We start from the raw sequence: 22,673 nt of genomic DNA on the forward strand, positions 1-22,673 counted from the left end.
TGTCTGGCTCATTTCCTTAGGCTGCTGAGGAATTCTGAGGATATCTTCTATCTTACATTTTTTCTACACATAGTTGACCCATTTCTACTTCCAGGGTTAAGGTTTAGTAGAGAACAGTATGTATTTCTCATCATTTTCAAGAAGGCAACTGTTGGATGGCACAGTATGAATGTTCACTAGTATTTTGTTCCCTAATGTGCCTCAGGAATTATTTTAACTTCACAAATCATCATCACAAAAATCAATACAGTGTAGGATAAGGCTTCTCCATTTCAGAGGAGTTGTTTGGTTGGTTTATCATGGAAGCATGAGGATTGTTAGTTATCATCATGAATTGTATTTATTGCCCCTGATGGCTGAAGACATTAGTAACTTCTAACTATATAGCCATCTATATGAACAGCAGATACTAGAATTCTTTTTTTCTCCACTCAGTACATCTAACGGACAATACAAGGGAAGTAAGATGTTATTTCACTCAGCACTTCATCACTTTGTTAACCTAGCAGAAAATTGCATGCTTTTTAATCCCATCCAAATTTTATCCCTCTTCTTAAGATGACTCAGCAACTACTTTTGAGTTCTGAACAGCTTTTTCTTGTGCATAACACATTGTTTATGTGCCTTCGCCATTTAGGTTGGATTCTAGTTGTGTAATTAGAAGTCCCCTGAAAACAAGGATGCATTTTTCTGCTGCTTCTTTTTCTTTCTGGTCTCTCTTTTTTTTTTTTTAAGTAATTTTTACCATTACCATAAAAGGTATGAATTAATGATATTCTAAAAATGGAAGAAATCTTTGCTGCTGGAAATGTTAGCTTCTATCTCTTCTGTAAGAAAACACATGCAATTTTTTGTCTTTGTTTATTTTTTCCCGTATCATTTGGTATTTCTTACTCCTGGTCGAGGTATAGGCTTTTGTGGCTTTTTTGATCCCAATTTTTTCATTGCATTATAGTATTTCTTCTGTTCTTCTGTCATAAAGATATCTTGACCTCCAAAGTATAGAAAAGAAAAATAAAAACTGGTGAAAACTGTGCCCCTTTGCGCATAATTTTTCAATGTTAAACTTAAAACAGGAAAAGGATGGTTAAAAAAGGAAATGGGTAAAATAATTAAGCCTAGAATTTTAAATTTGAAACATACGAATTGCATTTTTTAGGTGCTACAGTATTATTTAATTCTCACAATCATCCAACATTGACTTTATTACTTTCAGTATTATTTTATGGCAGAATGAAAACAAGCAACTGAGAGGCTAAGTATTTTACCCAACACCATATAATAAGTGAGTGGTAAAATGCGATTTGCTGAAACATGAAATAATAAGTTTCTAATGCTAGACAGACTGCTTTTCAGAAGTTAAAGACAATCATTTTCTTATTCCAGTGCAGCAATGCATTAGAGTATGTATATTGTAGGATGGGTTAAAGTTATTATAATCCACCTTCACTCAGCCAAGAATTGGAACAAAAGGATAAAAAGGAAACTGGCCGAGTTGGTAGAAGTGTTAGGGATCAGAGATCATTAGTATGGCAAGGATGTGACAGGCCAGGAGGTACAGAGGATTGCAACCCAGGCTAATAAGTGATATAAAGACCTGACACTGATCATAGAATATATTAATAACAATAAAAGGGGGTGAGGACAGGAATTTTCTATAGTGAAAACATCTCATACAATGGAAGCACTCATACAATAACAAAATATACTGAACAAATAAGATGAAGGAATAATCAACAAGGAAGAAATATAAATGACAAAAGCACCGAAAACATGTTCAAATCTACTAGTAACAATAGACATACAAATTGAAATTAAAAGCAATTTTCATTTATCAAATGTCAAGTATTAAAAACAGAATGTTTGATGCCAGTGAAGCAGCAGTGACCTGAGCACATCCATACACTGTTATTGAGACTATGAGCGAGCATATTGTTTGGAGGAAGCAAAATACTTTGGAAATTTGTCTCAAGAAAATAATTAAATACTAATTTTTATTTTTTATTTTTTGGCACAAAGACTTTTGACTAGGTACTCTTTAAATCATTAAAGATTAGAAACAACATAAATCATCAATTTTTGGGGAAATAGTTAAGTAAATTATGATAATCTACGTGCAAAGACTTAACAAAATGGCAAAATACTTATGTTAACTCAAAAAGATAATTTATAACTATAGATAAAATAATTTTGATAACAAGAATATATGTTTGAAAAGTGTGAACAGAAAAACATAAAGTGTGAATAGTGATTACTCCCAAGTAATGGTATTTCTTTACTTTTCATACTTTCTATAATGTGCATATATAATCAGGATGATAAAATGGGCTTTATAAACGATAATAAGATAAAGAGCTGTTCAATTCAACACTGGGACTAATATTTTATAATTAAATATCAAGGAGAAGGAAATAGAAATTATAAAAAGACCCAATGAAGGAAAAAATGTGAAAAGAAACACTAGGAGATGCTTATGCAAACCTTTTGCCTAATTTATTGCAAGCATTCTAAGGGTTTTCACTGGAAAGAATATTTTAAGTAGGGGAATTACAGGGATAAAACAATGAGTTGACTTTGGAAAAGGGGCATATGCTGTGTTCTTTTCTAGTTTTTTTTCCAATTATTCTCTTCGAAAGGACTGAAAATGTGGCCCCTGGCTAAAAAAAAAAAAAAAAAAAAAAAGAGAGAGAGAGAGAGAGAGAGAGGTTTTGTGAACCTATGTACAGGAATGGAACCCAGTCATTCTTGGCTTTCTATACCCTGAAGGAAATGGGCTGTAGATGGTAGAAGGAACGGATGAAAAATAGATTTTAATATATATGCCTATTTGGCTTCTGAATCAAAGTACTCATTTAGTGGAGAGAATGCTTCAAATAATTTTGCTATCTTAGTGAAAGAGAAAATATTAGAAATACTTATCTTCTTTTTTTGCTGGTTGAAATTATCTATGATGACACCAATAAACAGATTCAAGGTGAAGAAGGACCCAAAGATGATGAAAATAACAAAGTAAAGATACATGTATAGACTGTCCTCATACTTAGGCTGGAGTTCCACCTACCAAAGGAGAATAGTTTGTAAAATGTCGCAATACATTTTGATGCTAGAAATCGTTGGTGCATTTTCACAAGAATAGAAAAGAAAATGCCTAGTAATACTTAGCAGTACTTTTCTTTTTTTCTCTGAATCAGCTGCCTCTAAAAAAAGTCTCTGAAATTAGCCTTTAGAGATGTTTTCATGTAAAAAATATAGTTATTATGACACTTTAGAATCTATTTTTTATAGCTATAAATACAACTAGTATCTTGCTATTTGGATAGTAGAGTGCTAAATTTGGTAAAAGATTTTTAGGTACTGAGTTTTAATAATTTAAACATTATTAATGAAAAATTTTATTCTAGTAAATATGTATAGACTGTGCTTAGACACAACTATTTGTGTATGCATGAATTTATTTGGTAAACAAGAACTGAGTTATTCATTTAGAAGTTCAGCATCATACCTTTAACATTACAATAGTCCTTGAATTTTTTAGGACATATTTTAGTAGACATAACTGGACACCATCTTATGAATCCTCAGTTGATGATTCAGTCTTTAGATTTAACTTCCAGTAAATTATCATTGAGCTACCACATATTACGTAGTAAAGGGTAAATGAGTCACAATAGATAGTTCTCTAATAAATTCATGTCCTTCTAAAGATAACACAGTTAAAACCCATCAAACACCCAAAACATAATTGTAAGTAACAAATGAAATGACACAACTCTGGTGGATATCAGGAAAGCACTCAACATGAAACTAAAGCCACTTATGGAAGTGCACATTAAGAAAGTTAAGTGAGCCCTACCAGGTCAGATTAAAGATTACAGAGAGAGAAGTTAAACTTTATGATAATAGACTAAACAATAGATTGGACTGCCAAACAATAGATTGGACTTCAGAATGGAAAGATGAGGACTGACAGACCAGACTAAATTTTACAAAGTTTTGAAGAGCAGAGTTGGAATAAGCATGGATTTCAGTTCTCTTCTTAAAGCCTGAAAGAGACTATTGTAGGAGAAACCAAATAAAGTAGGTCTTTACTTTGGTGATATAAACTTAAAGGAAATGTTAACCATAGAAGTGATAACATCATTGGCAAAGACTCCAGTAAATTTATAGATGCTGAAATCATATACAAGAATGAATGTAAAAGGGATTGTTACAGAAATCTAAGGCTGCCTGGACAACATTCATAACTTTTCACACTGTCTACTACTTATGAAGAGTAACTATACATTTCAACTACCGATACTGATCATATATTTTTTCACATTTGCTCCCATATGCTGATTATATAATTAGTAGATAAAAAGAAAGCAAAATAGAAAAATATTTAATACAGGGATATTTGTCAGTTATTAAACGTATGAATGTATTCATTTACCTTTCAAAATAATTTGTTTTCATTTATTTTAGTAAAATCTTTCTGCTATATTTGAATATTAATTTGAGCCAATTTTTCCTTTTTTAAAACAATCATCATAGAATCATTCCATTTTGCTGCTATGCCCTGTTGAATTAATTTTAGAACCTAACCAATGTTACAAAAAGGCAGGAGATAAGGAATACTTACATTTCTGGAATCAACTGCTGCATACATTATATCCATCCATCCCTTAAATGTGGCCTATTAAAAAGGACATGCATGCTTTACTTTGGAATAATTCAGACCTAATGTTTAATAAATATTCTTACTTATGTATTTTTTAAAAGGAACAATGTGAAAGACAGTTCAAAACAAGTTTTACATAGATTTTGGACCAATACACTATCTTAGTAAGGCTTTTCATTTCTAAAACACACAACAAACAAAAATCGTTATTTGATATATCCTCCTGCTTGATAACTAACTCACAAATACTTCTCTACTCCTTAGAGTTAATGGAATAATGCAAATTTAAAGTGTTATAGAAATTTGGTGGAATACTTTTAGAAAGCTTTACAAATGCCAACACACTTGGAGATATCTGTAACAGCAAAACAATTACAATTTAGATCTACAAATCAATCATTACATTTAGATCTACTGCAAGGTGATGAAAGTGAAAGTTTAACATTTCTCTTGATCATAACACTCTGAGGATCATACAGACATGTATAAAGTCAGAGCTGCAACTATTCTTTTAAGAATTTTGAAGAATAGCACCCAGAAATCATCCTATATTCTACCTTTTTCCCTGTAGTTTTAATGAAAGTGAGTTAATATGGGTAAAAGTAGAAAATAATACAGTAGATACTTGGCATTCTCAGATTCAAGATGGATCCCAAGTCTAGTAGCTTATAGTAACTTGTTATTTGTCCTGGGACATAAATTTTAAGCCCTGAGAGTCTGAGAGGATTGTTTTTAGCTACTGAACAAGTCTAGAAAGCTTTCAGCATCTGTATCCCAACACATCTTCGTTTTCATAACACTAACACTTGTGAAATGGTGGATGTCATGGGAAGAAAGCCAAGGAAGGGTTTGTGTGATGGCAGTGGAAAGAAAGTAATGATTCTTAGCTACAAAATAGAAGCTATCTATCGGAGGGGGAAATACTGAATGTCAGTGGCTGAGGTCAATGACGGAACAAGTCCATTACCCACTAGGTACAGGAACAGAAAAAGTGATTCATAGAACCATTTCAATGAGTTACTCATCAACAGAGGTGATTCTGTACAAAGCCAAATATAAAGTAGTACTTTAGAGTTTCTTTAGTGGCAGAATTTATCTAATGGCTGCGTGCAAGATCTTTACCCTACATTTTCAGAATTATTTATCATTTCAAGGACCTGCTTCAAAAATTTTTTTCTTTTCTCAATTTTATGGAGGAAGTGATACACTTTGGTGATATTTACAAGTGTGGTTATTAATTAAGGGTTAGGATAAATTCTCAAGAAAATGTCACCATGTGTCCACTACAATATTTAAAGAAATCATACTTCCAGATTTTTTTAAATCCCTATTTTAATTGCATAAACATTCAGAGTAAGTCAGAAACATCCAGAAGAGAAATAAGAATTTCCAACAAGAAGGTGGGAAGAACTTATAAAGGAATCATAGTACAGACACCTCTGAAAGAGAGGTAAAAGGGTTTTTGACCCACGCAGGTTTGTTTGCTTGGTTAGTCTCTTGGTTGAGCAATTGAAAACATGATCCTGGTGAAGAGAAATAGATTTCTGTGCTAAAGCCTCTGTAGAGAAACAATGAAAGAACTTTTATAGTCTGTTTTTATTCCTTAGGCTGAGTTTGCAGTGGCCAAAATAGAGCAGTATCTTACTATGTTTTTTAAACAATCTGGATTCTGTTTTTTTCCACTGCTTTGTCATGATGCAGCTGCTGCCAAAAGCAGCATCAAATGCAGATGTTTATAGGGCCACCATCTTTTGTGTTTTTATAAATTGCAAACGGTTTTTCTTTTGTGCAAATCAGGCTTAGGAGACCCGGCAGTAAAAAAACATTAATATTCAGATACTTACGTATTTAAAGTAGTAAGTACAATAAGGATACTATTATTATGTATAGTAGACTTAAGTAATTGTTCTGAAATGTCATTTGAAGTGAAGCCACAGCTGCTTATATTTCATTTCTGGGTTCAGGCACTACCCTGTATTATTTGTATTTCACTGTGAGGATCCAACCCTAAAACCTCAAATATCATTCCTTGGTCTTCAAGCCAAATCATACAACTCAGTAGCAGTTAATTGCCACCAATTACTTATAATCCAATCAGGTGTGTTAAGTATGTATGTTTGGGGAGGGTGATCCATCAGTGGAAAATGCTTTCTAATTGCAATAGAAAAAAATAAAGCAAACGTATTGATTTATTCATCAACTTGTTCATATGGGAAGAGAGCAATATAGGCGGGAAGAGAAAAAAACCTTTGGAAAAAACTGAATTGCCTGGCCTCTATCAACTATGTCTGCACTGCTTGCATGGGCTGAAGTTGCCACCCACCTGGGCTAACACACTTGTGCTAACAAATCAAAATTAGGAAAAAAAAAAAAAAGTGTGTTATAAACTTCCTTCTTAATAGCTAAATCTCTTCTTAGTAACTTAGATGTATGTTATCACTTTATTATTCCAAACAATAAACAAATTTCAGAGAAAAGAGTGTTCACTTACAACTTGAAGCAAAGAGAGATACCCAAATCCTACATTATCAAAGTTTACTTTCACATTTTTCCATCGGGCAGTCTCATTTCTTTCTATTAGTTTTAGGCAATCAGAATGATTATTCACTTCGGAGATCTCAAACATGTCACCAGTTGTGGTGTTAATACAGTGGTAGAATTTGCCAGCAAACAAATTTACGCCCATGATGCTGAAAATTAGCCAGAATATAAGACAAACCAGAAGCACATTCATGATGGATGGAATTGCTCCTAAAAGGGCATTCACAACCACCTAATACACAAATGGAAAAAAAGAAAAGTCAGAATTCTTGTTGGTTAAAAATTAAAAGACATTCTCCTAGTAATCTTTAGTATTTCTTTAAAAAAATTCTTTTTTAGTATTGAGACTATTCTATGACACTTAAAAGCAAAGTAAAAAAATCTTAAAATGAAATCCATTCTTTCTTAAGCAATACATTTAGGGAAACAAATATAGATAATATAACAAAGAAAAAGAAAGTTTAACAAAGAGAGGGGGAAGTACCAAAAGGTTGAAGGAAAGGCAAAAATCAGAGGAATTTGCTGCCAGATGAATTGAGAATATTTGTTGTTTATTAGAAAAAAGAGAGGCAGGAAATCCTAATACAGATGATAAATTAATTTTAAAAAAGGTTATATATTAAATAATGAAATTAAAATATTTGGACACAAGTCAATTTGACCAGTATATTTAAAAAAATTAAAAATATAAAAATATTATTAAATGCCTAATATAGTTTTGTCCTTAATTATTCATGCATTGCTATGACTAATAATAATTTTTGCATAAGAAGCAAGACAATTTAGCATTATGTATTTCATTAGATCATCACATCGTTTATTTCAAGCTCCAGTCATGTCAGTTGTTTCATTTACTGAGTTTAATTCAATAAACTTATTTTAAATGAAACATAATAGAAATTGGTTTCTTAGGAAAATAAGAAAAGGAGGGGTGCCATACATAGTGCCCAACTGTGAAGTGATTAACATACAATTCTGAGCTAAATAATGACCTACTCTTTTTCTATGGGAGCATGTTTTTTTCCCTCTTATCTTAATTTTTGGATCACAGATTAAAAGATCTGAGTTTTCGTATTTGGCAACACTGTAGGGATGGCTGTCCTCGCTCCCTCCTCCACAGTGCCCATTGGAGCTATATTATGAGTCACTAAGAGGGAAGATAAAGACAGGCCCTAAAATGCTCACAAGTGACAGAAGATGCCTCAGACTTGAACGACTGATAGCTAAGTTAATTCTGCCTATGGATTTCTATTATTACTGTCAATCTGATCCAATGTAAACAACAGGCATCAAAATATCTTCCATCTGCCATTTGATGCCAGCGTATTTTTAGAACAATGTTTTTTGATTGCCTGTCTGAAAAAACAAATACACGAGCCAATTCCTTATGCTTCTGAGCCGTGTTTAAACTTTGCAAAGAACTCTAGGCCGTCTGGGGTTCCAAAACAGTGTGATAAGTGGGCCGAAGGAAACAGTAAAACCACTATTGGCAAAGGTAAGGAAATGAGCATAAACATTTAAGTTGGTTGAATTATCCAGGCAGATCCAGGTGATATAGCCTATGCAGCCTACCAAACTGAAACATGGCACCTCACCATATCTCATTTGCCTGTCTGCAGTAATACAGTTGATTGAATAAATCCTTCTTTTATACTTCATTTTAAATATGTGGATACACTTAGATTTCTCTTGTATTCAAAATTTAATAGCTGAAAGCAAGTTACTTATTTTCCTCCTTTTCTGAATATTTTGCCTACCATCCAGATAAAAAAAAACAACAACCCTTATTTTTATTGTATATTCATAGAGTACACACTTAAATGCACATTTTTACCTACAATAGCCAATTTAGAGCATGGCAGAATACTGGTGACATCTACTTCCTGAATTTCTTTTCATGTCAGTCTGCAGGTCTCACACTTCTTCCTTTAAAACTTTTCTCATCTCTGTTACTTCTTTTCACCATCCATCCTAGCTCTGGCCTCCATTAAGTCATACTGGCACTCTTGTCAAGGTCTTCTAACTTTCTCCTTCCTTTGATCCACGTAAGATGAATTCATTATCTCTGAGCCTCACTTGAAAATTATTTAATGGATTCCCACTGATCAAATATTTTCCTTATCTTGGTATTCAAATTACTCCACAATCTACATTTCCAGTTTAAACTTCCCTAGCCGCCTACCCTTCATCCCAACCCAACTAATACAATACCAGACACCTGAGATGCCTTTGGAATCCCTTGCTAAGTATCCCCCTTTCTGGAATATTCTTTCTTCTACAAGGTCTGGTTCATGTAGCACTTCTTTCACGGAGCCCCAGTTCACCCTCCACATTAGCCTCCAAAATAAAGATCAACATTTCCTCTTTTGAATTTAAGAATCAGAATTCCAGTGCTGGCCAGGACCATAGAAATAATTTAGTATGGTGTTTTCTGTTGGCAATGAGAAAATGAGGCTAAAAGATTATGATCAGAAAGTAGACTAGAAGTGGCACCTAGTGCTTTCTCTTTCCATTCTACCTCACTGATTCACCTTGGAGTTGCTCCCATTTATCTGGTTTCAGATTGCTCTGGATTAGAGTTACTTGCATTCCTGTGATCTTGATAGATGAGAGGCTTTCCTTTTTCTAATTTAAGATGCAAAAATATATTATACTTCTCCAAGGCCTTGAATGCTTTGAATATAGGAAACAGAGTGCTTTGGGTATAGGGAAAAAAAAAGGTTGATTGAATGAATGAGAGGAGTAAAGATTAACTTAGCATTTATTGAGGAAAACATACTCTTTAATGTTAGTTTTGGTTATGAGATGAGACTAAAGAACCTGACACAACAAAAAGTTGTAGGTTAGCCAATAAGTCTGAGAGGTTTACTTTGCAACAGGGGATTTGTTTTGCGTTAAAATGAACTCCATGTAATTCATGATCACACGAAAGAGCAAGCAAGGACTCTGAAGCAGTGTCTTTCAGGATATGGTCTGCAATGTTGGCATACGTTTGGTCCAGAGGAAAGGTTTATTTTTATGAAGATAAAAACATTAAATATTGGAAAACATTTGGCACAGTATCGGGCAATTTACTGTACAAAGGTCCATCATATCTAAATTTCATTAAATTAAGCAATAAAGTTCAGAGAAAGGATTGCCTTTTTCCAGGACCCCTAAGCCATTCCTTGGTTCAGCACAGAAGGAGGTGTATTAATTCTTTTCAGGCTCTAGGGATCTGCAGCAATTGGTTCCCATGAGGTGAAGGTACTGGGAAAAGATGGCCTGAATAAATTGGGAAGAACAGATAGAGATTTCAGGATGCAGAAAAGAAGATGTCTAAGGAAGGAATTATCTTAATACTAGAGGTTGCTTCTTCTCACAAATGCTTTGTAAGACACCAATAGAATTTCTCTATTTTAGCACAATCCAATCTTATAAAGACTCTTTCCATATCTAGTTCATTATCTGCATTTTTATTAAATCAACACAAAATGAAGGATTGACAATTAAGTATGCAAATTAATGTTAGGAATTTTGATACATGTAGAAATGTCTTGTCTGAACAAATTATCTCTGAGCTTCAAATAATACTACTCATGGATTCTAATGCTTCTCTAGTCTAAATACAAAAACTACATGAATAAAAATCAAAAGCAGGCGAGGTAAAATCACATCTTTAAGAATAAAGAAGAGTAATGGAATATTTTAAAAAGCTAATGACTACATTTGTGTTGTGGGGTTTAATTAAGATAATTGTCTTTGAGAGATGCGATACTTCAATTATCTAAACAAAAACTCCAACTTGATCTCTCTCAAAATAGAAACTCTTCTTCTTGTACATTATTTTTAAACTTTAAGAATAAACAATAGATTTATTTTTATTTATGTTTTCATCATGTTATCTTCTAAGATCCTAAAAAGTTATTTGGGAGTGACTTACTCTAAGAACTGGGTTTATACATTAAATTCTATTTAATACACGTGATAAGACATTTCTGTTTTGTTTCTAGGTGGGTATTGTAGTCTGTATAGTTCGAATAAGTGGATTTTTTTATATTAACTTTTTTTCCATTTATAACACAAATCACATGTGCTTACTCAACTCTTAATATATTTTGCCTCATTACATTTTGAAAATAACTCTCCTAAACTTTCATTTAATAAAAACGGAAAGGTCACACAATCAACACCAGTCTTATGAAAGCTGGAATATTGAACCCTAGCATCTGCTCATACATATCAACAAGGCAGGGAATTGCCTGCTGGCATCTGGATGGCAGTTTTCAGGACCCAGAATCAATGTAAAAAATGGCAAGGGTTTTATGTCTCAAACAGCACCATCAATTGACAAGTTAAAATTTCCACGCATTCATTCTAAACCAGGTCCCCCACCCTCACCAATCAGATAATCTCCCCATAAATGAATAACTCCATATACACATAACTAAATCATATTCAGTGAAACTCAGTAAAGATATGAACCGTTGGTGTTCAAATCCACACAGGGTAAATTCACAAAGGTATTTTTCTCAAAAGAAAACTTAAGGCAATTGAAAATAGGGGATTCGAATATAGTGTACTTTTCCCTATTGTGGTGAGAGAGTACCGTTCCCAATCCCTCCCTCATCCCACTACACAAAGTCACAGTGAAAGGATGAAAGGTAGCAAAAGGGGTAATACAGTACCCATAATAAAGGGCTGAGGGGAGGAACCAGCGCTCCACCCCATCCAAGTTGGAGCAAGATTATCCTATATAAAATAGAAATATATAGTTTGTTATTAGTTAGAAATCTGATATGACAGAACATTTGGTGTTACTTTTTGTATATGATATGGTCTCTTGTCTGTTTCCCTATTAATCAAGACTTGAGTTCTTTTGAAAAAGAAGGTATCTAAGATTTCTTAGATTAGGAAATCAAAATTACAAATTTAAGTACAAATTTTATTTTACTCTAGATATTCATGACATCAATTCACTCAGTTCAATTTTACAAGTTGAAAAATTTGGACTGGAAATTTGAAATACAATAAATGTTTAAAAGCTGTCAGCCAGAAATGTGCATAAAGCATGCAAAACATAAAGTGCAACGTGATGATAATTTATTCCTTTCTAACTTCTTATCAAGCACTATACAACATGCTTTGTTTGGTAATGTTGCATAAAAGCACATGCTTGAAAAAGTGACAAATCAACAGAAATAAAATGAGTGCTTGATTTATACTCTGACACAGCTATTGTGGTTTTATGCTGCTAAGGAAAAGAATAAAATGAGAGTTTCTGAATGTATTCACACTGGGAAATATCACTTCCCAAATATAATCATCATTATTATCTCTATCTTCACCATTATCCATATTTACATTTTTACAAAGTAAAACAATCCAAGCACCAGAAGCACAAAAATAGAATTAATAATCGGGTTATTTTGTCTCTACAATGCCAAACACGTGTTGAAATGATCAGCCATTTTAGGGTTGTGTATATTCTGTCATTACGAGGCAAGGAATTACATTCATAAATCCTATAATTTAAATGCTGAGTTCCTCTCCTATCAGCACCAATAAGAAGTTTATGTTTTTAAAATTCTCAGTTGCAAAAGTCAACCTCTCCTTATAATATAAAAAGCATTATTGATCAATAATTAGAGATAAGGTTATTTCTGTAAAAATCAAACATAGACCCACAGGACCAACATTGCTAATGGAAATAAAGTGTTCAACATGGGAACATCTGGCCATTTGATCATGGATTTAATACATTTTAAAAAAGTTAAATTTGGATTGTTTATAACAGCTTCAAATACTTATCATTGTTCAGATTTCGGAAGACTTTCAAAAGATATTACTTTGATTCAGGCAATATGATTTCAATTAGAATGTATAAAAATAATACTTTTCTCAAGAACTGAAACTGCCAGTCTGAAACAAAAGAAAGTGACATTTTAAGTGGAAAATAAACTTAATGTTTACATACCCTGGGGAGAATTTCCTTTTACATTTTAGTAAATATGTGAAGATCTCTGTGAGAAATAAAATAAGACTGCATTATATTGTGTTAAATTGTTTCTAATGAGGAAAAAAAACTTTTTATATATGTTAGGGAAATTAAAGACAAGTCTCACGTTCTTAAAAGGTGACATTTACAATAAATTCTATTTTAAAAGAACACAGAAGGCCATCAACAAACCTAGAAAATGTAGATGGAAGTCTTCAGTAAAGCTTAGTTTCCATAAACAACTAAACCTTAGGCAGAAAAAAAAAAGCAATGTTTTTTGTTTTGTTTTGTTTTGTTTTGTTTTTGAATCACACTTAATTCAGTAGCTTTGTTTTGGTAAAAGAATATTTGATTTTTTTAAAGAAGGAACTTTTTTTTTATGTTTTGCATCTTATACATCAATGCTTCATGAATTTTAAAAAGGTATGGAAAATAGTATGTCAATAATGGCAACATTTTTAACCTGTTATGAATCATTGGGAATGGTTGAATTGAACTCCTTCCTTAAAAGGAGTAGTATAACATTTTGTGTGACTCAAGTGAAATTTGAGTTATGCTTAATTTATGAATCATCTATAGTAATGAATAAAAATGATATTTTCTGTCCATTATGTTATAAATGTTTTAGTTTTGAAAAATTGTGTGGATTTACATACAATCTTTAAGCTACTATTACTATTTATATAAATTAAAATTATTAATGCATTTATAAATTGAGGCCATATTAAACATAAATTTTTTAAAAGTTTAAAATTCAGCCAATATTTAGTATCCACCCTTGACTATATTCAAATAATGCACACTTTGGCATTATACAGACAAAATTGACATTTAAAAATTTTTTTCCTTTATTCATACGTAGGCACATGTGTGATTCAATTATTTTCAATAAAACTTGTTAAGTACAATTTAGTTCATCACAAATGAGAAGCACGTAATGTAGAATTCACTTCAGTTGATTATTATCATATCATTACACCTAGAACTTTAATAGTTCAGCTGCTTTTTTTGTATATAGGTTTGTAAGGAAACTCCCAAAATAGATTAGGAAATAAAGTCATTTTAATAAGCACAGCAGATAAATGATATTGTATCATTTCAAGGGAGGCCTAAATTCTCTTGCATATCACCCAGAAGTAAATATGCAACAGATTAAATGATAAAGTAGCACTTTTGCAAGGATTTGCCATTCCTTTTGCATGCATGGGTTTTCCTTTTATAAAATTTGATTTAATGTAGTTTAATTTAATTTTGACTACATGTAATACTTCAGGTTCCTTCATTTTTCCTTACCCTCATCCCTTCAAATCGTGATAAGGCTCTTAGAGGTCTCAGAGCTCTTAGTGTCCTGAGAGATTTGATGGCACCAAGTTCTGAATAACCCAAGGCATTTGCTGTTAAACTGACCAATGAAACCTGTGTAAGTAAATAAATAAATTAAATCATCATTCAATTAGTATTTACTATGTAATATAATAAATATGATTTTTGCTTAGAAGATAAATCATTGGGGGTCCTTGGGTGGCTCAGTCGGTTAAGTGTCCGACTTTGGCCCAGGTCATGATCTCATGGCTTGCGAGTTCAAGCCCCGCATCGGGCTCTGTGCTGACAGCTCAGAGCCTGGAGCCTCTTCAGATTCTGTGTCTTTCTCTCTCTCTGCCCCTCCCCCCCTCTCTCTTTCTCCCCCCATCTCTCAAAAATAAATAAACATTAAAAAAAATTTTTAAAAGAAGATAAATCATTGCACCTTTTAAAATTTTAAGGAAGTATTTTCAGTTTGATGCAAAGAAAGTAGCTTTCAGTATGTTAATTAAATCTAGCTGAATAAAAAACCTTAAATGTCATGTAATTTATTAATTGCTCAACTAGTAAATAAGTTGAATACATTCAACTAAATTTATTACTAATAAATTGGTTGAGCAATTAGAAAAATGATAAAAATTAATTCTAAAAAAGGAAGAAATTGAGGTATAAGAAAATGTCATTGGTTATCCTTTATTTTATTTTATTTTTAAAATTTATTTATTTATTTTGAGAGAGAGAGAGAGCAGGGGAGGAGCAGAGAGAGACAGAGACAGAGAGGGAGAGAGAAGGAGAGAGAGAGAGAGAGAGAGAGAGAATCCCAAGCAGGCTCCATGCTGTCAGTGTGGAGCCTGTCATGGGGCTCAATCTCATGAACCGTGAGATCATGACCTGAGCCAAAATAAAGATTTGGACGCTTAACTGACTGAGCCACCCAGGCACCCCATATCCGTCCTTTATTTTATTAAGTTGTTGCTGAATTTGGGGTTTTGCATGGTTAGTAATAAAATACAGAAACTGCTATTGTATCAGAAAAAGCGTGAAATCTTAATCCTGCATTGTATATTCAACTAATTATAACTGATACTCTCAGAAAGCAATAACTTGGCACATTGATTTCACAGTTGATTTTTGAAAGTGATTTTTTTTTTGTCTTGCTAAAACCTTCTGTTTTCAATTCCCTAAAGTTTATCCTTATGTAAACAATATAACTTCACATGTGATTCCATCATGAAATTCCTCAAAATTTTCTATGCTAACTTATAGCTTCTGCCATGGTTACCTGGCTGAAAATGGCCACAATAAATCTTTACCAAATAAATAAATCAATGAATTTACATAATTTGTATGAAATACGCAAGTACTAAGAAATAAAAATGTTAGCTGTCTAATTCTCTAAATAAAGACTTTATCAAAACTCCATATCCAAACTGAGTTACAATTTCTTTGGTTTGAAAGTGCCTAGTATAGGACAGGTTCAAAAACATTGGACACTATGTCCAAAATGTGCTATCATTTTTTAATGCTTTTTAAAGAGGGTTATACTGATCCTAATGAGATAATTAAAACAGAATATTGAAAAATAAAACTATTTTTATTGCAAGATGACAAAATTCTCTATAGAATTTTTTTAAAATATATTTCAGGCTATTGAAACTACCATGTTGTATACCTGAAACTGATACAACATTGCATGTCAACTACAATAAAAAATAAATAAAAATAAAGTGCTTATAAGCTGACAATTAAAAAACTCAAATTACAATAATAAATATAATCATCAGTCTTTCACTAAAATTTCAGACATGCAATAATCATAATAGAGAAAAGCAAAGCTCAGGAAGTTTCAAAAAGGTAAAATTATATTTATATTTAAGATGTAGTGTGAAAAATCTGGGGAGTTGAAATATGATATAACTTCTAATGCTTGAAACCTCGATGTTAGAAATATTTTCTTTTGTAATGATGAAGCAATTATTCTTTTGAGGTTTTTCTTAATTTATTCATTTCACAGTAACATTATTAAGCTTTTTAAATAGCTCTGGCTTTGCCTTTGTTCAGAAGTAAAGAGATATAACCTATGAGTGACTTTTAGCTCTAGAAATACTTTCCACAGCAAACCTGCATAGTCCTGCTGGACTATGTCATCTATTATCTTTTATTATCTATTATCTATTATTGTCATTTATTATCTTTTGGGGATAAAACTGTTGCCTACAAAGTCTGCGATATTTCGGACACACTTTTCTAAAGCTGAAATTATGTCAAACTGATAGCATGAAACATTTTGCTTAATAAATCTCCAGAGGCAGCCACCTGTTTTAGGGTAGATGAAGTATTATTAATGATTGGGCATGTAAATTCTGTGAAGGGCTGTTTGGTACATTACAGGCCTGTTGCAAGTTGAGTCTACATCCCACGGAAACTCCTGTTGCTGCATGAAGTAGAGCTTTTCCCTACAGTCTGTACACTTTACTGCCTCTAACAGAGTATCATCTATACAATCTACCCTTTAAAAACTTTGCGTAGATCAAAGAGAATTTTTTAAAAAGTGACGGTAGCTCTCACCATCATCAGTGTTTATTGAGTGCCTTTATTACTGTATGTACTAATATCACCATTTTAGAGTCAGGAGCCAAGTAATTTACTCAGTGGCACACAACCCATCAGCGATGGGGCTGGAACTCAAATGCAAGTCTATCTGACTCACAATATAAGGAATTTAAACAACATACGCAAAAGCCACCATAATTCCTTACCACCCCCGCCCCCCCGCCCCTCCCCCCCAAGGCTGAACCAATACAAACTAGCCTATTTCTTCTAAAAACTACAACACTATGATTCGGTGAATTAGTTTACTGTCTATTAAGTAGCATATGCTGTCAACTCAGCACAGTGGTCAGAGATTGACTGTTTTAGAATCAGTATACGGATTAGACAAACTACCATGGAAGTGAGACAAAGATGTGGAGGATACCTACATCAACAATTAAGAAGTCCAGCCAACACCAGGCATTCGTGAAATATGTTTGATAGCCATATGCCACCCATTTTAGAAGCATTTCCAGAATGAAAATATAAGTGAAAACCTTGTCAGCATATTCCAACATCGTCTTAATTGTCTTTCGCTGATCAATATATATGTCTTCAAATGCCTATAAAGAAAAGTGATATATTTTAGCTTTCTAAAACTAGTATACTCTATGAGCTATTTTTCTGATCATAAATATATTTTCCCTGATTTTATATGTATACATATGACATTCTGTTGGACTAGGAGGGCAGAGGAATAGTGGCTATTGCTGTTTTTTTTTTGTTTTTTTTTTTCTCCCTCTCAAAGATCTTTTAATGAATCAGGGGAAAGTTATACTCTCCATCAATATTATAGCCAGAAGAAAGAGGTAAAAGCATAATTCTCATGAATTAATTTGACTTGTTCAGGAAACATCTGATGTTATATCCTGGGGATGGTGATGGTGCCACCCCAACTTGAAGTTACATATTTCTTTTGTTTCATTTCTTATGCTTCCTCCAGTTGATTTTTTTGCCATTAAAAGGTTGAAGAAATAAAAAGTGAAGGCTTATATTTTTCATAAAGCAGAAACTGTAATCAATCATCACATAGCCCAATTTTACTACGTAGTTGGGCTCATTTGTCGCCCTCCCCTACATTTTGTTGATAGTTTATGTTTCTTAGCAGAGATGTAGCATGACCATGATAACAAGATGAAAATATTTCCCATTTATGTTGCAATATGTGTCCTTCTAATATGAACTCTTTATACTTTACACCTGAGTCTCACATTCATTTCAGGGGCAAAAGACTATTTCTTGTCTAAAGTGACATGCAAAATAAGTTTACATCATCAGAGAAGTGATTTTCATACCAATATAAATTAATTCGATATAAAAAACATCTTCGTATACAGAGAAACAAATCTTAGGCATGCTGCCCAATATTTTTTGTTACCAACATTCATTGTTTCTTGAGTAGTGTAAGAACAGTGGACACAATTTAAAAGGGACAGAGAAGTAGTCCCTAAGGACTTAATGACTGTCCATAAAGAAATAATAAGAATACCATTCAGAAACAAGGTTCGTAAGAATTTAGAAGTTATACCATCACAGGGCTTCCTTTAACTACACTGAAGTTGCCATGTTTACTTTCTTATTAAAATATGAGTAATTGAACATTTATATTCCTTGGTTATACTGAATAAGCTGGAGGGACAAATTTTCTAGGCTACTTAAGAATAAGAAAAAATTAATAAATAGCTTATCAGAAATTATACATATACATAGAAAAATAAATCCAGAAATAAATAGTTGAAACATTAAGTCTAAAATCTGGAAGATATGATGTGGGGGTAATTAAAAATGTGTTGAAGACAGGTAGAAGAGGGGGGTGTGTGGGTATGAGTGGGTGAGTGAATGGATGGTTGGATGGATATTGAGATGTATGTGTATTTAAGGAAGAAGTCATAAGTAGAGATAACAGTTTAAGGTTTGCCAAACAGGTGATGGCTGACGCCATGAAAATGAAATTGGATGTAGAATGAGGGTTTCGGAAAAAATGCATTGGATAGTAAAACAGTGTAATAGAAAGATTAGTAAGTCATCAGTATGAGATTATTTTAAACTTAATATTGTACCACTTTTGCTTAATGTTCACTCACCAGAGCACCACTGCTAAGGAGAATCATGAAAACAATGAAGGTCTCAAACCAGTTATGCTCCACTATTCGGAAACACGTTCTTCTCAGGTTCCACCATTGTTTTCCTCTGCCTTCCTCCACACTGATTTGACAACATTTGAATCTTTGTACGCAGCCTGCAAGCATAATATTCAAACAGGAGTCGCTAAAGTAACTTCTGCTCCAATAATATTCTTTGGCATGTCCCTGATTCCTCTTTTCACTACAGTTACCATCTCCACCTTGTTAGGATAATTCTCTAAGCCTGGAGTAATAAGAGCACATTTGTTAGCTGTGCTCTTTGACATTGTGAAAATTATTCAGCCTCTTTAAATGGTTCCCTGGCTAATAATACCTGCTTTTTCTGCTTCTACTCATTGTCCAAGAGAGAACTTTGTAAAGCACAAATGTAGTCACTCTAGTAAAGGACTTCAAAGTAGAAATTAATAATAAAGAGAAAACTTCGTTTTTATTTATTCTATTTATATTTTTTAAAGTTTATTTATTTTGAGAGAGAGTCAGAGCATGCAAGCTGGGAAGGGGCAGAGAGAGAGGGAAAGAGAAAATCCCAAGCAGGCTCTGTGCTTTCAGCTCAGAGTGACATGGGGCTCTAACCCATGAACTGAGAGATCATGACCTGAGCCGAAGTCAAGAGCCTGATGCTTAATCAACAGAGCCACCCAGGCACCCCAGAAAACTTCCTTTTTAAGGAGGTTATGGAATAGTAATGTAGATCTCTCCCGACAATGTTTGTTACTGTTTAGTTTTCTTGTGGTGCTCCTAAAAGAACTCACATAATTTTCAACTTAATTTAGTCCACTAAAATGCGGTTGCTTGGTTCTGCTTTGATTTGTCATTTCCTTCTTTATACTGCTTTACTTACTCAAAAGTAAGAATTAAATCAACAGATATCTGCGAATGCCTTTGTAAGCATCATGAAAGAAAAAGTCACTTTTAAAAAAAAAAAGATAAAAAGAAACAAAAGATACAGAACATGGACCTTGCCACCAAGAACCTTACATTCTTGTTTTCAAGAAAAGCTATAAACACAGGAACCCTACCTCAAGACAAAAAAACAAAAAATTAAAAAGAAAAAGTCAAGTATGCTGGAAGAAGGGGGAGATAGGGGAGGAAGAAAGGCAGGGAGGAGAAAAGACAGTAAAGATACATATAACAGTTCAAAACAGAAAGAGGAAAGCTCTCACAAGATAATATATGAACAATCATCAGGTGAATTAAATGCATATATTTATTATAGCTGTTCAGAGGAATAATAATCTCTTTTACACCATGGTCAGATGAAGGTAGTTTTGAGAAGGACTTTGGGTGACATGTGGAATTTATATAGGAAATACAAGGAAACAATGTATATCAGGCCTATGAGGAAGAGATCACTATATAGAGAATATGCAAATATATTCATATCTTTAGTATATGTGCTGCCGAAGTGAGCACTATATTCATATCTTTAAAACTCAAATTCCCAAGAAAATCAGACCATGGGAAATACTAGTCACGGGGAAGACAAAGCTCTTAAACCTATTGTCCATATTGTACCAGGCTCAACCAGCTTAACTGTTCAGGTATCAGGTATGGGGTACTGCTTATTTCCTGCTTCATCCAATGAGCATTGGAAAATGGTGATTTTGTTAAAAAATACAGTTTAGCATTTGCAGCTCATTGAACTTTGTCAGAAAGCTATTTAAAAAAATTTTTTTTAATGTTTTTATTTCTGAGAAAGAGACAGAGAGACAAAGTGTGAGAGTGAGGGAGGGGCAGAGAGAGAGGGAGACACTGAAGAATCTGAAGTGGGCTCTAGGCGCTGAGCTATCAGCACAGAGCCCGATGCGGGGCTGGAACTCAGGAATCCTGAGGTCATGGCCTGAGCCAAAGTCAGGAGCGTAACCAACTGAGCCATCCAGGCACCCCCAGAAAGCTATTTTAAGGCAAATTCTGTGTATGAGAATTTTGACTAGTATTTAAGGTGCCAACTTATTGTGGGGCACCTGGGTGGCTTAGTCGGTTGAGCGTCTCACCCTTGATTTTGGCTCAGGTCATGATCTCACAGTCATGGGATCAAGCCCCGCGACAGGCTCCACACTGGGTGTGGAGCCTGCTTAAGATTCTCTCTCTCCCTCTCCCTCTATGCCCCTCTCTCTAGAAATAAAAATAAAAAAGAAGCCCACTTATTGTGAAATCACCATTTTACTTTTAAAAATATAAATCAGTCATTTGTTTTTATCACATTAAAATATTTTTCTCTAAGACACATACCATATGGTTTCACTCTTATGTGGATCCTGAGAAACTTGACAGGAACCCATGGGGGAGGGGAAGGAAAAAAAAACAAACAAAAAAAAGAGGCTAGAGTGGGAGAGAGCCAAAGCATGAGAGACTGTTAAAAACTGAGAACAAACTGAGGGTTGATGGGGGGTGGGAGGGAGGAGAGGGTGGGTGATGGGTATTGAGGAGGGCACCTTTTGGGATGAGCACTGGGTGTTGTATGGAAACCAATTTGACAATAAATTCCATATATTAAAAAAAAAAGGTAGCAATAAAATTTGTCAACTGCAATCACTAAAAAAAAAAATAAAATAAAAAAATAAAATATTTTTCTCTATTGTCATGCTCTTTTACACATAGTGGGCAGAGATAACCAAAAATAACAATAGATTTGAAAACTGTTAGCCTATTAGTGGTAATTCAAATAGATCTACTAAAGTTCTATTATATTATGAATGATCCATCTTGGGTGATCACAGCTAAAAAAAACACCCCACATTCTATAAATGGAAGATTAACATGAGGGTCATTTTCTTTACCTTCAGTGAAACAGGCTTCAGGTTCAAGGGTTTCCTCAGGTTCCACTACAGGCTGTTCTTCTGCAGGTGCGCCAATGTCTACAGTGCTGCCTTCAGAGGAGCTACTGCTTTCATTAAGTTTCTGTGCATGAGATAGACATAAAAAGTAAATCAGTTTAATTTTCGTAATAGCCTAGGAAGAAAAGATTAGTGCTATGAACTGATGCTGGATTCTCCTTGAAGTGAAGAGATTTTAAGTTTAGAGCAAAAGACGGATTGACTAAGAAAAGGAAGCAAGGAAATGTTATGGTATTCCCTTTTCCATAATTCACATGTAAGCATGAAATCAAATTACTATATTGTGAAGTTACAAATGACCGTCAGAAACATGTATTAAGCAAACCACTCTCCTAAGAATTAGAGAAGCCCCAGAGGGAGGGTGAGGGGTAAGGAAAGTTAGTATAACTGTTCTCATTTTACAGATAAGGGAACTGAGGCCCAGGTGAAATAACTTGTCTAATGTTACATAACTAGTAAATGAGGAAGCCAAGATTTGAGGAGAATTATTCCTGAGCCCAAAGCCCATGCTCTGTCATTTGTGTGACCACACTGTTTCCGAAACAGTGTATTGACACTCTGACAATTTTTCCATCAATTTAAAACTGAAAAGAATCCATAGAACAAAATAGCAAGATTAG

At 33.6% G+C, this 22,673-nt stretch overlaps 1 protein-coding gene across 3 annotated transcripts in view; it reads right to left on the reverse strand.

Annotated features, from left to right (window-relative positions):
• LOC112861247 (sodium channel protein type 1 subunit alpha) overlaps nucleotides 1–22,673 on the reverse strand; it is a 134,123-nt gene that overhangs the window by 6,317 nt on the left and 105,133 nt on the right. For all 3 annotated transcript variants that reach the window (XM_086718807.1, XM_086718806.1, XM_086718805.1), the window contains exons 18-25: nucleotides 21,997–22,117; nucleotides 19,157–19,311; nucleotides 17,462–17,635; nucleotides 14,472–14,594; nucleotides 7,152–7,433; nucleotides 4,622–4,675; nucleotides 2,920–3,057; nucleotides 895–999 (exon numbers count right to left, since the gene is read on the reverse strand). In XM_086718807.1, the coding sequence (XP_086574933.1) occupies nucleotides 895–999; nucleotides 2,920–3,057; nucleotides 4,622–4,675; nucleotides 7,152–7,433; nucleotides 14,472–14,594; nucleotides 17,462–17,635; nucleotides 19,157–19,311; nucleotides 21,997–22,117 (1,152 nt within the window). The remainder of the gene's footprint in view (nucleotides 1–894; nucleotides 1,000–2,919; nucleotides 3,058–4,621; nucleotides 4,676–7,151; nucleotides 7,434–14,471; nucleotides 14,595–17,461; nucleotides 17,636–19,156; nucleotides 19,312–21,996; nucleotides 22,118–22,673) is intronic.

The sequence above is a fragment of the Puma concolor genome, chromosome C1 (genome assembly GCF_028749965.1).
Source record: "Puma concolor isolate L17-30 chromosome C1, mPumCon1.1.hap2, whole genome shotgun sequence".
NCBI lineage: Eukaryota > Metazoa > Chordata > Mammalia > Carnivora > Felidae > Puma > Puma concolor.